Source organism: Canis lupus, chromosome 23 (assembly GCF_011100685.1).
Source record: "Canis lupus familiaris isolate Mischka breed German Shepherd chromosome 23, alternate assembly UU_Cfam_GSD_1.0, whole genome shotgun sequence".
NCBI lineage: Eukaryota > Metazoa > Chordata > Mammalia > Carnivora > Canidae > Canis > Canis lupus.
In genome coordinates this window covers 8,247,913-8,264,351 of record NC_049244.1, presented here as the reverse complement: position 1 = coordinate 8,264,351, position 16,439 = coordinate 8,247,913, and the positions used below count along the sequence as shown (strand labels likewise).

The window sequence follows — 16,439 nt, the reverse complement described above, 5'->3', positions numbered from 1 at the left end:
GGTCAGCCCTGCTCTGAATTTTCCAAAAGGGACCCCAATGGCTTGAGTCTGGCCTCTTTCCCCTATCCAACAGCATAAGCAGAATCAAACAAGAGGGCAGCCCCGGTGGCGCAGCGGTTTAGCGCCGCCTGTAGCCCAGGGTGTGGTCCTGGAGACCCAGGATCGAGTCCCACATCAGGCTTCCTGCATGGAGCCTGCTTGTGTCTCTGCTTCTCTCTTCGCTCTCTCTGAATGAATAAATAAATAAATCTTAAAAAAAAAAAAAAAAAAAAAAGAATCAAACAGGAAAGATCAGTAGGAGTCTCATGCCCTACCCTGTGAAATTTCCCTGGCCATATCTTCTCTTTCCCTTTTGGGATTTCGGTTTCCCCATCTGTGCAATGGATTTAAGCTGTTCTAATAATTCGTAGATCAGTACACACAGTTTTTTAAAATTTAGGTGCACTTTGGTTTTTGTCCATTTGTGTGAAGAATTAAGTTAGTAGTGACTCCTTGACCCACTCCTCACTGTTCCCCACCAGCAAGCACTGAAGTAAAGAATCCTTACACCACCACAGACAATTTACTCTTTATTGATTAAAAATGAAGGAAACATGCAGCAAAATACAAAGTCAAAAAAAGGAAGGGGGAGGTAAAATATTTTACATCTTCCATAATCTACCAGACATCATAGGAGGAACCTCCATTTATTGATACACCATTATTCTATCCTCAGATTATTAAATAGTATCAGCTGGCTCTAGGATTTGGTTCAAAACTTAAGCAAAAACCCCAAACAAATCCATCAGTCACTTAGAATAAGACCATACATTTCACAAATGGCATTGGCACATGTTATCTTGTGCTAAATTAGTCTCTACCCCAAGGGACCTGGGGATCCTGGGGACCTAGAGACAGAGGTGCACCCTAAGCCACTGCTCCTGGAGAGAAGCAAGGTCGCTCACTAAGTCGTGTGCTGTCCAACCTGGGAAGTTTCTGTTCACGTATTTCCTCAGCATCACTGCTTAAGTCAGCACAGGGAGTCCACCATACATCACGCGGAAGAAGAAATAACACTGTGCTGGGGCTTGGTGTCTGGCTCCTAATTCCCAGCAGGGCAAAAGCTGAACTGAAAAGAAAAGAGAAAGCCCCAGCCCACTTCTATTGCCATGCCTGTTCCACTGCAGTTTAAGAGTAATGGCTGGCTGGAGAAAATGAACAGGGAAATGAGTTGCTGCTAACACCCAGCCTCGGCTCCAGACCACCTCCGAATAGAATGCTAGAACAGAATGATGCCATCACCCCTTGGATTTATCAATAAGTAGATGATGATAGCTTGCTTGAAACCAAAATACGGGCTCAAAAGTAAGCCACTAGTCCTGTGCCAAAGAGGATGCTATCTCTCTTTCACATCTTATTTCCACCTGCCTGCTCCCCATTCCTCCTACTCTGAAAGAAAGAAAGAAAGAAAGAAAGAAAGAAAGAAAGAAAGAAAAGAAAGAAAGAAAGAAAGAAAGAAAGAAAGAAAGAAAGAAAGAAAGAAAGAAAGAAGAAAAGAAAGAAAGAAAGAAAGAAAGAAAGAAAGAAAGAAAGAAAGAAAGAAAGAAAGAAAGAAAGAAAGAATGAAAGAGAGAGAGAAAGGTAAATATTTTTCCAGCAAGCTAATCAGTCTTCTTTTCCCTCTCTAGGTTTGGCAGGCTCCTGATTTTTACCAACCCTGCTGGGACCCTGGACTTTGATCTTAGATCCTTTCATCTATTTTCCTTTCAATGGCCACCTCAAACCCATACCCCCTCCTCCTCCCCAACACCCACTCCTTACTCAGTATGCCTCTGCACCCAGGGAAGGGGAAGAAAGCTCAGGACTAAAACTACAAGCTTAGAATGAAACAAGAGTTGTGGGGAAAGCTTCCGGAGATGCTCCAAGAGAAAACTAGACAAAGCAATCTTGTTATTCACAGACCAACAGCGCTGGAAAGGGCTTGAGCAATTCTATAAGAGGCAGCTCTCCCCTTTCCGTGAGGCCAAAGCTCATCTTTGTGTGTCGTTTTAAGGCCAGATTGAGTGTCCCTTTCTTATACAAAAACTGTTCGGGCTACTTGCAGTTAGAGGCTGACTGCAAAACAGTAGGAAAGAAAATCGGCCCCACCGATTACTCACATATTGCATTATGAGTGCTCTTTTTTAAACCCAAAGAATAATTTATATTATTTCTATAGAAAATCAAATGAACACTGTCTACTCATAAATCCTAAGTCACGGCACATGTGGTTTCACTTTCCATCCTGGGTCAGGTTCAGCGCACAGAAGTGTGGACCCTCTCCAAAGGGTCAGTGCAGGAGAGGGGCGGAAGGCAGGCCTCGCTGGCCTGGTGAGTCTCCTTTATTGCTGTAGAAAGCTCAGCCTTGCATTTCCTCATGACGTGGAGGCCAGGCAAATTTTCATGGGAGGATTAAGGAGCAGTTTTTCTTCAACTGAATTTTTAAGATCCGAGAATAAATTATTCCACAATGATATGAGTTGCAATTTTTCCTGTTCAAAACCACTGCTGGGGAAATTCACTTTTACACGCTATTACTTGGTGTTTTCACTAAAAACAGTCCAAAGTTCCACTCTGAAGGGTCTGATGGCTGAAGTTCGACTACAGTCAGATGTTTTGCACCAGCTGAAGTTAAGGCTAGCAACCCTTTCTGGAGGGAGTGATGAAGAGGGGTGCCTGAGAGCAGCTTCAGCAAAACGCTTAGAAACGAACAAAACAAGAACACAGTTTAGGCTGCCTCCTTCTGAGGCTGTGCTTTTTCCTAACAAAGGTTGCTAGAATTCACATCAGATTTAAAAAAAGAAAAAGAAAAAAAAATCACTAAATTAAATTCTCTGGGCTCCAGATAAACAATCAATTTTTAATTGCTACTTCAGTGGTAAAGAGATATCCCAATATGCCCACATCCTGTCAGGTGTGGGAGAACAGGCAAGATGAGGAAGCCCAATATAGCTGCTACTTTCCACCCAGCGCCACCATTGGAGTAAGGCAAGATGAGCTGACAGTTCTCCCTCCTGGGCTTGGAGGCACATTTCCCATCTCAGATGGAGGAAGATAGGGAACATGTGCAGTAAGTTTACTAACGGAACTCTTTGAAGGGATGCTGGCCACTGGTGATCCAACTTTTCTTTCTCTGTGGGAAAACGGGGGAATGATGGCAAGAACATAAAGAAAGACCTCTAAAGCTCCTAGCCGGGAGGTTTGTTGCTGGGTTCTTTGGCAGTAGTGGGTTTAGGCCAACAGAAGCAACAGAGATACGCATGTATGGAATCTCCTTAGGCCGCCTCTTCCAAGGCTGTGGTTTAGCTGATGCTGAGCTGGGCAAATCCTATTAGTTTACCATCATCAGGAATATCCGAGCCTTCAACACCAGATGCCTAAGAACAAAACAAAATGAGAAGCTGTGGTTATTTGTAAACAAAACTTCAGGTAACAATTAAAACTGATATAAGGACTGTGGGAAGGAAAACAGTGGGGTACAGGTCCCTGGGATACACAGAGGACACAGATGAAAGTTGGGGGCTGAGTACAAAGCTGGAGTCAGACTGGCTAATACTCTCTCTTGAGAAGAGTCAAGGGCCTGGGGTAGGAAGCAAGCTTCCTGGGATGGAGAGAGGACGTGAGGCCACTCAAAAGGAGACATTGGCCTAGGGCCTTGGGGAAGCTAAATGAACACAATCCGCCATATTTTAATATTCTCATCACTCAGGGAATATAGAAGCTGGTCTGCAGAGGCTGCTGCTGTGTAAGAACAGTTTAATAATAAGGAAGAGATGAGGGATGCCTGGGTGGCTCAGCGGTTGAGCGTCTGCCTTTGGCTTAGGGCATGATCCTGGAGTCCTGGGATAGAGTTCCACATTGGGCTCCCTGCATGAATCCTGCTTCTCTCTCTGCCTATGTCTCTGCCTCTCTCTCTGTGTCTCTCATGAATAAATAAATAAAATCTTAAAAAAAAAAAAAAAAAGAAGAAGAAGAGTACCAGTTTGAAAGTGACAGATCGATTTGACTGAGGTTCTTCCACAATTTTCTGCAAATTCGCTGCCACTGTAATCATACAAACAGAACATAATGAGAAACTAAGTCCACTTTCTATCATGTTTTAAAAACTTAAATGGTAGCTTAGAATGGTCTATGTTCAACCAAAATGGAAGCAGAAAGATAAATTACTCTGCAAACAAAAGTTATCTTTTAAATTCAACTATAAGTAGCAAAAATAAATCTGGAATCATGATCAAAATAACTTTAAGATGCTGTACTAACTGGGGCAAGACACACAGGTGAAAGGGGGCACCTGGGTGGCTCAGTCGGTTAAGTGTCTGCCTTCAGCTCAGGTCACAATCTCAGGGTCCTGGGATCAAGCCCTGCTCTCACTGGGCTCCCTGTTCTGTGGGGAGCCTGCTTCTATCTCTCCCTCTGCCTGCCGCTCAACCTGCTTGGGTGCTCTTTCTCTGTCAAATGAATAAATAAAATCTTAAAAGAAAAAAAAAAAGACAGATGAGAGGTAGGATTTGCCTACTCATGGGCCAGAAAGCCAAAAACTAGGAATGGGAAAACTGGCCTGCAGCTTATTTCTAGTCTGGCTGTTGGCTAAGAATGGTTTAAAGACAACAGAGACAGGGACGCCTGGGTGGGTCAGTGGTTGAGTGTCTCTGCCTTTGGCTCAGGTCATGATCCTGGAGTCCCGGGATCGAGTCCCACATGAGGTTCCCTGCATGTAGCCTACATCTCTGCCTCTCTCTCTGTGTGTGTCTCTCATGAATAAATTAATAAAATCTTAAAAAAAAAAAAAAAAAAAGACAACAGAGACAGTGTATGGCCCACAAAGCCTAAACTATTTAGGTTCTTTATAGAAAAATTTTGCTGACTGGCCCTACACAATGGGTTTTTCCCTTCAAGTAACATGTACCCATGGCCCAACTGTGCCTTTTCTTACTTTCTGATTATTATAGAAATAAACCTCTAATGAATTTTGCTTACCTCTTAACTCTACAAGGGCTGAGTTTCACCCTCCAAAATGGATTAGATATGGCTAAGTTTAACTTGTAACACATGTCATCAATCTACTAGAGTCTCCCAGCTTTCACTTACTATCACTGGAAGTCACAAAGCAAACTCAAAAATGAGATTTTTCTTTTTTTATGAGAAACTGTCTCCAATACCTATTATTTCAGTGAGGCCAAGACCATTCCAAGACCTGTGAGATCTGATCAATGGAATCAAAGTCTGCTTCTCTAGGTCCTAAATACACAGACACAGACACGGGGGCACAGGGCAGAGCACAAAGTAGTTACCTATTACTAAATCCCTTCCATCAACCAGGCCGGCAGAAATGAGTTCCTGAGAGACACCCTCTGCTGTATCTGCAAGGACAAAGAAGAAGGTGCTCCATTTCTTGTGCACGCATGTCACTGCTAACTCTTAGAGTGGTTGGTGGCACTGCCAAGCCCACAGTAGCTCCTAAATCCACAAAACCAAGGAGGCTGGTGGGGTCTTCCTCCCACAGAAAGGTTTCTCCAACCACTGGGCTTACCTCAAGTAGGAAATTCTCTTAGGTCTCTACCAATCAGATGACCAGTATCAGATGCTCACTGTAAAGATAACTTACAGCTGACAGTGATGCTTTAGAGGAAAGTCCCATTCTGAGGGCAGCCCTGGCCCTGAGCCTTATCAGCTCTGAGATGTGATGGCGAGTATGCAACATCTCCAGGGCTAGTACACTGGAATGATTTATTTTCAAGTACATCTTGAAAGAAAAAAATTGTAATCTCTTCTCTTTGGAGATCATACCCCAAGTTTTTTGCTAAAGGCATTTTCTTTTTTATTCTGGTGGGCTTTTCTTCATATCTAGCAATTTTAGGTGCTACAATCTGATCAATGGTTGTAACAGAAATAAAAAGACAAGGACAGGGCATCCCTAACTGATCTCATCTCCAACTGACTCAGTGAAGCTGCTTCTTGAGGGCTGAGCCCTTGAAAGGAACAAGAGGACCTCTGGAGAGTGGATGAGTACACATTTGCACAGATGACCAGCGATTTGAATTAGTTTAAGATGAGACTCTTCCTGGTTTTAAACAGTGAAACAGATACACCTCTCCACATCTGCATCTGTTCTCTTTCATACTTAGTTGCTGATGATACCAAAACAGCAGGAAGAATGAGCATGGCACACAGGACAAATGTACTGGCTGCTGGCCACCTCCCAAATCTGAATCCTGAGTAACAATGGCAAGAAAGAAACAAGCCTCATCCCAGGGAGAAGTTCATGGCCAGAAACAATGCTTGATAGGACTCAGCTTTGGCCTGGGGAGAGTAGCCGGGAAGTCTTATTTCTTCCTTGTCCTGTCATGGAGAAGGACAACCATATTCAGTGATGAGAGCGAGAACTCTGCACCCTGATATGGTGTAGATATGATTCCAGCTGTGTGAATGACAAGAAGTTACCTCTCCTATCTCTAAACCATGGTTTCATCATCTATTCAATGGGGACATAATCTTCCTTAGGGGGCTATTCTGAGAATTTAATGAGATAGAAAGCTTAGCACAATGCCTGGCCTACTACAGCAGGTAGTAAATTACAGCTACATTCATTACTGTCTGTATTATACTATATTATATTAAAATGAGGTTAGTAGTAAATTGAATTTTTTATTTTATTCATATGTCACCCAAACCCTTTAAACCAGGAACATTTTCATCTTTTAAAAGCAAAATATATCTAAAGGACAAAAACATCACAATACATTTCATTAAATGATAAATTAGAAGTTATTTTGTTTTTAATGTTTTTGATGTCCTCACCTCTCCCAGGAGTGAACTCGAATCGAATATCATTTAGTTCTTTTTTTGAATTCCTACAAAAGAAAACAATGTGTAAAATAAATTTCTAGATTTATGCATATTGACTTTGCCAACATATAACAGGAAAGAACTCAAGAAAGACCCCTCTATTCCCACATATCATATGATCTGTTCTATGAGCTCATATTTCAGGGCTCAAAGCAAACTACTAGGAGTGACCATCTAACTGTCATACAACCCTTTTAATTTATGTATTCTATTATTTATGTACTCATAAATTACTCTGTAATTTATGTACTCTATATAATTTATGTACCCTATATTAATCAATATAAAACCTTGGTGCTAATGGGTAAAGGGGATTAAGAGTACATTTATTGTGATGAGCACCAAGTAATGAATTGAATTGCTGAATCACTGAATTGTACAACTGAAACTAATATAGCACTGTCCGTTGATTACAGAAATAAATAGGGAAAAAAACCCACCAAAGCACAAACTAAGAAAAAACAAAACAAAAAGCCCTCATGAAAACAAAAAACAAAAAACAAAAACAAAAACAAAAAGTCCTCATGCTTTTGAGGAGATTCTTATATACCTACTCCCATCTTTAGTCCCTCTAAGATATCAAATAAACTAAGAGGAAAATGCATGAGCACAGGAAGGTATAATTAAAATGATACAGGATACGAAAGGGCTAGTATCCAAAATAATAAAAGAACTTATACAACTCAATACCAAAACCCCCCAAATAATCCAATTAAAAAATGGGCAGGAGGGATCCCTGGGTGGCGCAGCGGTTTGGCGCCTGCCTTTGGCCCAGGGCACGATCCTGGAGACCCGGGATCGAATCCCACATCAGGCTCCCAGTGCATGGAGCCTGCTTCTCCCTCTGCCTATGTCTCTGCTTCTCTCTCTCTCTCTCTCTCTCTCTCTCTCTCTGTGACTATCATAAATAAATTAAAAAAAAAAAAAAAAGGGCAGGATACATAAACATTTTTCCAAAGAAGACATCCAGATGGCCAACAGACATATGAAAACATCACTCATCATTAGGGAAACACAAATCAAAATCAAATGAGATATCACCTAACTCTCATCACAATCAACAACACAAGAAACAACATGTGTTGGTGAGGACGTGGAGAAATAGAATCCTTGTACACTGTTGGTGGGAATGCAAACTGGTGCAGCCACTGTGGAAAACAGCATGGAAATTCCTCAAGAAGTTAAAAATAGAAATACCATATGATCCAGTAATCACACAGTTGGATATTTACACAAAAAATACAAATACACTGATTCAAAGGAATACATGCACCCCTTTTACTGCTGCATTATTACAATAGCCAAGATACAGAAGCAGCCCAAGTGTCCATCGACTGATGAATGATAAAGAAGATGCAGTATACACATACAATTGGATATTACTCAACCATAAGAAAGAATGAAATCTTGCCATTTGCTCCATGTGAATGGAGCCAGAGAGTATAATGCTAAAGGAAGTCACTCAAAGAAGGACAAGTATCATATGATTTCATTCACATGTGGAATTTAAGAAACAAAACAAATGAACAGAGGGGAAAAAAAAAGAGACAAGCCTAAAACTAGACTCTTAACTATTCAAACCGATGGTTACCATAGGGGAGGTGGGAAGGCGGATGTGTGAAACAGGGGATGGGGATCAAGAATACACTATGAACACTCAGTAATATACAGAATTGTTGAGTTATTGTATTGTACAACTGAAACACCATAAGATAACTGGAATTAAATTAATACTGGAATTATATAGTAATAGTTAAAGAAGATCTGAGTTGTCTTAAGTGATAACTTTGTTTTATGAATAGAATGAGACCAAATTAGAACAACAGCCATTGCTAATCTAACAAGAATGCTCTGCAATCTTAATCTAACTACCTGCAAAAGGAGAGGGTTAGAATGAGCAGATTGCCACCTATGGCACTTCCTGTGAGCAATCTGTCAGAACCTATCTATATGACCCCAGCAAGAACCACTGATTTAGAACACTTTCTGTAAAACAGAGAAACAGACAATTATATCCTTAGAGGATTTTCCCTTCATCATTTTAAGAACAAGGCCTTAATAAGATCTATCACAATCAGAAAGCACTCCACTCTTGGGTCAGATGATCTGAGAGCCCATGATATATGGTCAAAATTAAAAGCCTAATCTTCAGATAAGCCAACAGACCGTACTCAATTACAGAACCTAAACCTAAACTAGTTGTTTGGAAAAAATCATTAATGGAGAAACAGCTAAGAGAATGTGTGCGCTAGTTAACATCCAAGTCCTTGTGCTGTTGCTATTACTTCTTTTTTTTTTTTTAAGATTTTATTTATTTATTTTAGAGGAGGGGAGGAGCAAGAGAGAGAATGTTAAGCAGACTCCACTGAGTGTGGAGGCCGACATGGGACTTGATCTCACAGCCCTAATATCACGACCTGAGCCGAAACCAAGAGTCAGACACTCAACTGACTATGAGGGCAACAGTATTGCATCCCTGCAATGCCCTGCCCTTGATACTGGAGGGCAAAGAATCTTGCTGGTTACTCTCAGGCACAGACTATTAGAAAAAAGAGTCACTTTCAAAGAGAAAACAGCATATTTAGAGTATTCAAAAGGTAACCAGAAGGTGTTTACTTACCTTAATCTGAGTACTAGGCTGATTGGGATCTTGGTCTCTTGTGAGCCTGCTCCTGAAGGCAGAGTCTAAAAAAGCATCGAAAGGTATAAAGTCAGCGTATAAACTACTAAGCATGAGGTGACTAATGGTCATCAGCAGAGGAAACATCCACGTGGCAGCAATTTCTTCATCTCTCAGTGAGGACAGATCAGTTGCTGGGACATTTCTTGCTATGGTAGGATGCACTTGGAGGCAGCAACAAGAGATGTCAGCCTGAGTTAAGCACAATTAGAAAGAAAATTCTCAAACCCACATGAAATGCCATACAAGCTACATTTGTATTTTGTATTATTCAGATGCCTCTTTCCCTCTACAAGGGTGAAAAACAACATAGCTGGTTTTTTCCCTTTAAAAAATTCTGCCAGTGTATCATATAGCAATATACAAGGTAGGATCTAAACTAGCTGCCCCTTAGGAATCTAGCCTGGAGGTCCCAAGTCTTTTAATGACTAAACTAATCCTCTCTGAAAACTGTAAGGTATCCCTTGCTTCCTAGAGAATATACATTCTACTGAAGTTTTTTATAAAGTGAATCCAATCTTTCCATCAGTTTTCATAAAATAACTGTATCTTTCTGGATATGGTAGAAAGAAATGGGAAGCTTGCATTCGATAAAAAGGTGACATGAAGTCAACACCATGATTACCTAGAAGCTCTCAGAGCAGGTCTCCAAAGGCAGACCACCATCAGATTGCAAAAGAAAAAAATCAGAACTTCCATCTTTACCTCTTTCAGTCTAAAATGTTAGGGGAAAAAAAATGAAGTCTCTAATATTTAAGAAATGAACAGACTCTGGAAACCTCACTCCAACCATGGAGCATAAGGTCACGTGTTGCACACAGTATCTGGAGTTTCCAGAAGGCCAACAGGGAGTGATTCACAGTGGGGTCCCTTATTCCCTTGACTGCTCAGTGTATGAGGATTTAATGATATTTGTGTGTGACAAATGATGTGCATTTATAGATATTTCATCACTTCAATAAACTCAACCCTCATAAAATTGACAAATATCTTTAAAAAAAGAGTAATAAAAGAAAATCATGGATTGGAGATGTATTTATAATACAAGTGTAACTGAACAAAAAGGAAACAGAACTGACAATCCTAGTGTCAAGACGAACTTGGTCAGCTGCAGATGTAATACTGATCTCATAAAAAGTTGATGAGAATATCCCCAAATTTCTGAGGTTTGGAATGTTTCCATCACTAACTTATCTTGCTGCTTGAAAACCTGTGTGATCCTTGAAAAGCTCTATTACCTGCATACAATGAAAACTGTGAGAAGAGAATTTCTAGTTTGTTTTAAACTCCACCACAACATCAGTTTCTGCTGTCTCCATCTACCCAGAAGGCCGACCATGAAAGTGTACTCCTGCTTTACCTGAGCTGTTTTTGCTGGCTCTGCCGGGGGTGGGGGAGAGACGGGAGTTGGTTGTGCAGGCATGTGCCCGGCTGGCTGAGGTAGATGAGCAGAAATTTGTTCTGGAACTTGGAGTAAAGTACCCACGGGATCAGTTGTTGAAAATAGCTGTAAAAAACCAGACAGTGCTGCTTTAGCTGAATGGAAAGGGAAGCAAGTCTGCTGACGGGCAAGGAGAGCCTCCCGGAGTGACATTTTCAAAGCAGTTTCTGTGTAGTGCACTGGCACACCTCTACCTCTCTTGAATATTATTTCAAATGGAAGCCAAATATTTCTACTAGGTTTTTTTGTTTATAATAACTTTTTTGAGGTGTAATATCCTACTAAATTCATCCACTCTAAGTATCCAATTCAATGGTTTCTAGAAAACTTATACTTGTGCAAATATTACTACACTTTAGCTTGAGAACATTTTCATCAACTCAGTTCTCTGGTGCCCATTTACATTTGACTTCTGCTGCCACACCCAGCCCTAGGCAGCCACTGATCTACATTCTGACTTCATCAATTTGCCTTTTCTGGATCTTTCATATAAACAGAATGTATGCACTCTGTTGTATCTGGCTTATTTCACTTAGCACAGATTTTTCAAGTTCAGCCATACTAAAGCCCATATAACACTAGTTCACATATTTATTTCTAATTACATCTATTCTATTCACTTTGCCCAATAAAATAGCACCTCCAAGATACAGATTTAAGTAGTAATACTAAATTACAAAAGCTCCATTTTTCTGGGAACCTTCCATTACATAAAAAGAAAGACAATTAACCAGTGATACATTTAACATATCTGACATGCTTTTCAAAACAGATGTGAAGCTTTATAACCAACACAGACATTATATATATATATATATATATATATATACACATATATATAATTTTGCATGTTTGAAATATTTTTATTAATATTAAGTATGTAATGTAGGGGGAAAAAGACTGATGTTGAGTAAAAAGTCAAATTAAACATATTCAAAATTACAAGTTGATGGGGAAAAATACTAAAATTTAGAGTTGAAAGAGAATAAAACTAAAAGGGCAACAAGAGAGGCTTAATAGCTGATATTATATAAACAAAATCAAGAGAAAAAGAAGTATAATTCTGTGTTCATTTACATCACACAGAGGAAATAAAAAGTAACTCTGGTTCTGGATTTTGAAAGAAAAACAGATTGTTAAGATTAATTTTGAAAATGTTAACATTGGGCAGCCCAGGTGGCTTAGCGGTTTAGCGCCGCCTTCAGCCCAGGGCCTGACCCTGGAGACCCGGCATCAAGTCCCACGTCAGGCTCCCTGCATGGAGCCTGCTTGTCCCTCTGCCTATGTCTCTGCCTCTCTCTCTCTCTCTCTCTCTCTCTCTGTGTCTCTCATGAATAAATAAATAAAATCTTTAAAAACAACAACAAAAAGAAAATGTTAACCTTAAGTATTAGCAATATTTCAAAAGAACAGTTTCCAAATTCCAGATACATAATTACCTATAATAAGAACAGAAAGGTTAAAGAAAACCAAGCAATGAACTGATATGGAGAAACTGGAACCCTGTGCAGCACAGGTAGGAATATAGAAGAGTGCAGCCACTGTGGAAAACAGTAAGATGATTCCTCAAAACATTAAAAATAGGGCAGCCCAGGTGGCTCAGTGGTTTAGCGCAGCCTTCAGCCCAGGGTGTGATCCTGGAGACCTGGGATCAAGTCCCATGTCGGGCTCCCTGCATGAAGCCTGCTTCTCCCTCTGCCTGTGTCCCTGCCTCTCTCTATATATATCTCTCATGAATAAATAAAATCTTTTTTTAATCAAAATTTATAAAAAAAATAAAATAAAAATAGAATTGCTATATGACCCAGCAATTCCTTTCTGAGTACAGACCCCAAAGAACTGAAAGCAGGAACTCAACCAGATATTTATGCAGCCACGTTCAGAATGAAATTATTTACAACAGCCCAAAAATGAAAGCAACCCAAGTGCTATCCAGTCAATGGATAAACAAATGTGGTAGATACAGACAGTAGAATATTATTCAGCCTCAAAAGGGGAGGAAGGAAGGAAATCTGACACATATTATTACATCGATGAACCCAGAGGACATTATGCTGGGAGAGATAAGCCAGTCACAAAAGACAAATATTATATGATTCCACTTACATGAGGTACACATGGAATAGTACAATTCAGAGATGGTAGAATGGTGGCTGTCAGGGGTTGGGGGGAGGAAAAAATGGGGTGATTGTTCACCTGGAGATCAACGGTGTGAGTGTACTGGACGCCACTGAACTGTACTCTTAAACATGGTTAAGATGGTAACTTCCATGTTACATCTATTTCACCACAGATTTTTTTTTTTTTTAAAGCTTTTATTTATTTGACAGAGAGAGTGCATGGGCTGGGAGGGGCGGCGCACAGAGGGAAAGAGAGAAGCTGACTTCCCACTACGCAGGGAGCCCAATACAGCTAGATCCCAGGACCCGTAGGGTTCATGACCTAAGCCTAAGGCAGATGCTTAACCCACTGAGACACTCAAAGTAGTGAGGACAGAAGTGTGAGTATGAGGTGCCTGAGAGTCCATGTGGGGCTGCAATTAAGGCAAAAGGACATGGAGATTACAAGAACAACTTTGAATTCTTTTTTTTTTTTAAGATTTTATTTATTTATTCATAGAGACACACACAGAGAGAGAGGCAGAGACACAGGCAGAGGGAGAAGCGGGCTCCATGCAGAGAGCCTGATGTGGGACTTGATCCAGGGTCTCCAGGATCACGCCCTGGGCTGCAGGCGGCGCTAAACCACTGTGTCACCGGGGCTGCCCACAACTTTGGATAATATGTAAAATGCCCTCTCCACTCAACTGTGGAGAAATTAAGAATTAGTCAAGACAGATTAAATTAGAGTAAGAAATAATCTTAAATTCTCAGAAGATTACATAAAGAAGTTATTTCTTACACACACTTCATGTCTATCTCTGGTCAGCAGAGGCTACATTTGTATATGTGCTGCCGAAGGGAGCACAGCAGAGGCTACATTTGTTATCATCCTCATTCAGGGATGCAGATTGTGGTGGTAGGGGCAAGGGGAACCCAAGGAACAGAAGGGTTCCTTCTGTTCGCATTTCATTGCCCAAAGTAACTGCCGTGGCCATGAGTAACAAGGAATAGGGAGATGCAATTCTACCATGAAACAAAAAAAGGAGCCAGAAATCTTAGCGAACCACAGTTCTGATAGAAGTTGTCAGATACTGGGCCTGTAAATATGCTGAAATACAGTTATTTATTTTCAGGCTTAAACAATACTATGTACACAAATCCTGTACGTAATTGTGTGCAAAAATTTATATTGTATATTCCACAAATCAAGTGGAAAAAAATAGTACTTTTAAGCACAGGGCCAAAAACTGTGCTTGATTTAAGACGGCAACTGATTTAAGAGGGCAAGGTATGTATCATTAAATCAAATACCGAGCTTGGAATGCAAGCTGCCAGAAGGAAGAATGTATTACAGGATGCATACCCTGAAATGATTGTTGTCTTCAGTGATGGTTATCTTCATTGTAAGGAGCATAAGGCAGGCCAACCTAATAGTTTAGTAGGATTCCCTATCACAAGAGGCAATAACTAAAGACAAGAATCTACATCATAAGAGAAACAAAAGGGGGCAGAAACAAAAAGGAAAGATAGGATATGACAAATTCCTGGACTGATTAATGCAAAAAGACTACCTTCCACTTCAAGCTGCCCAAGACTTTAAGTCATAAAGTCAGGCAAGAAAGGAAGAAACATCTTTCTGGGTATTTAGGTCAACTTTTAAAGTGAGTGCAATGGCACCAACTTACTGCAGAAATCCATTTAAACTTAGAATTGATACCCCTGATGAAATCTGAATGCTATAAATTCTCATTCCCATTTAGGCACATATTTAAAAAAAGTGCTTAACATTAAAGCAAAACAAAACAAAAGCACATAACATTTAATGAATCAAAACCCACAACTACTTACCTCAGAATTTGATAATGATTCTTTCACTCTGGGAGACTAAAAGAAATACAAAAAATGCTTATTAACGTACAACTTAGGTTACTTGTGGTCAGTTCCAAACTGCACAGAATGTTGAAATGTAAGTAAATTCCATTTCATTTTGATCCATAAGTTAAGTCACTGGTAACTCTAGTGAAAGTTTTCTGGAAAAAGAAAATATCATGATACTATTGTATTTTTTGTCCAGGTAGCCTTTAATACATCAATGTCTTACAGTATTCTAAGAGTTCATAACTTGAGGTTTATAAGCAAACATAATGGGACTCAAGGCCTAAGTTCTCAGGCAGCAGGGAGGTCACATTCTTCAAAGTACAATTCTTTCTACTGATTATGAACATATTATATACATAAAATCTCACACTAAATATATGCCTTCAAACTAATCATTCAGCACATCCTCAAAGCAGAGTAATTTGGGTTATGGGCTTTAATGGAGAATACTCTTCAGCCAAAATTGAAAAACCAGTTGTAATCTGCCATATGAAAATAGAATCTAAATTTATTTAGTAAATCAGAAGTAGTGATTCTAGATATAGGCAACTGGAGAATACAACAACAATAACAACAACAGAAACCTCAACATATCTCTAAACAAGTATCAATTTATGGTAAATTCTACTAAGCATAAATTTAGACTACTTAAAAGCTCAAGTTAGGTTTTTGTGAACTTTCATCACCATTTTATTAAGGAAATTCAAGGTTCAAGTGATAGCTAGTAAATAACAGAGAGTATATGGCCAAATCAAAACCTTTTCTTTAAACTTAACATTTGGAAATAATTTCAAACGTAGAGAGAAAAGTTACTAGAATAAGAATAGTACAAAGAACACAACTATACCAGATTCACCCATCATTAACCTTTTATTCTTATCTGCTTTACTATTTAGATGTTCATTTTCTCTTTTTAAATATATTTATTTCGCCAATCATATTTTTCCTGTACTGTTTGAGAATAAGTTGCATCTAACATAGCTGTTTTACCACTGAAGAGTCACTATGTATTTCTTAAGAACAGAGATATTCCCTTATATAACTTCATACTACTAAAGGTACCAACTTCAGTAAATTTCACAGTAAATTTTAATCATCTAGTGAAGGCATTTTCCAAATTCTCAGTATGCAGTAATTATTTTTCCCTTTGCAACTAATAGGCAATCTGTGGAGAGACACTTTAAGAATTGTAAACATCCTGTTCATCAAAATTCTCCCCTATACTTTGCATCCTCTGATGAACTAATCTTTATGACTGCTTTATCATGGCTATAAAATGATGATTTTCCACTCCAATACTCCTTCACACTTACCAGTCAGCACTGGTAATTTACTGTAATAATGAACTATAGTCCTTTCCCACCACTTATTTATCCACCTATTCATTTTTGGCATAGACTCATAAATCCCTATTTTTTAAAATGATTTGAAATTTATTACTGCACCTAATAATTTTGATAGTTAAATTCTCTCT

General features: G+C 39.5%; 1 protein-coding gene across 4 annotated transcripts in view; it reads right to left on the bottom strand.

Annotated features, from left to right (window-relative positions):
- Positions 1–556: 556 nt before the first annotated feature.
- OXSR1 (oxidative stress responsive kinase 1) overlaps positions 557–16,439 on the bottom strand; it is a 95,263-nt gene continuing 79,380 nt past the window's right edge. For 3 of the 4 annotated variants that reach the window (XM_038570442.1, XM_038570441.1, XM_038570444.1), the window contains exons 12-18: positions 14,936–14,971; positions 10,905–11,051; positions 9,485–9,549; positions 6,817–6,869; positions 5,310–5,378; positions 3,998–4,062; positions 557–3,395 (exon numbers count right to left, since the gene is read on the bottom strand). In XM_038570442.1, coding sequence (XP_038426370.1) covers positions 3,321–3,395; positions 3,998–4,062; positions 5,310–5,378; positions 6,817–6,869; positions 9,485–9,549; positions 10,905–11,051; positions 14,936–14,971 — 510 coding nt within the window. In that variant the 3' untranslated portion in view covers positions 557–3,320. The remainder of the gene's footprint in view (positions 3,396–3,997; positions 4,063–5,309; positions 5,379–6,816; positions 6,870–9,484; positions 9,550–10,904; positions 11,052–14,935; positions 14,972–16,439) is intronic. The other variant, XM_038570443.1, reaches the window with a different exon arrangement.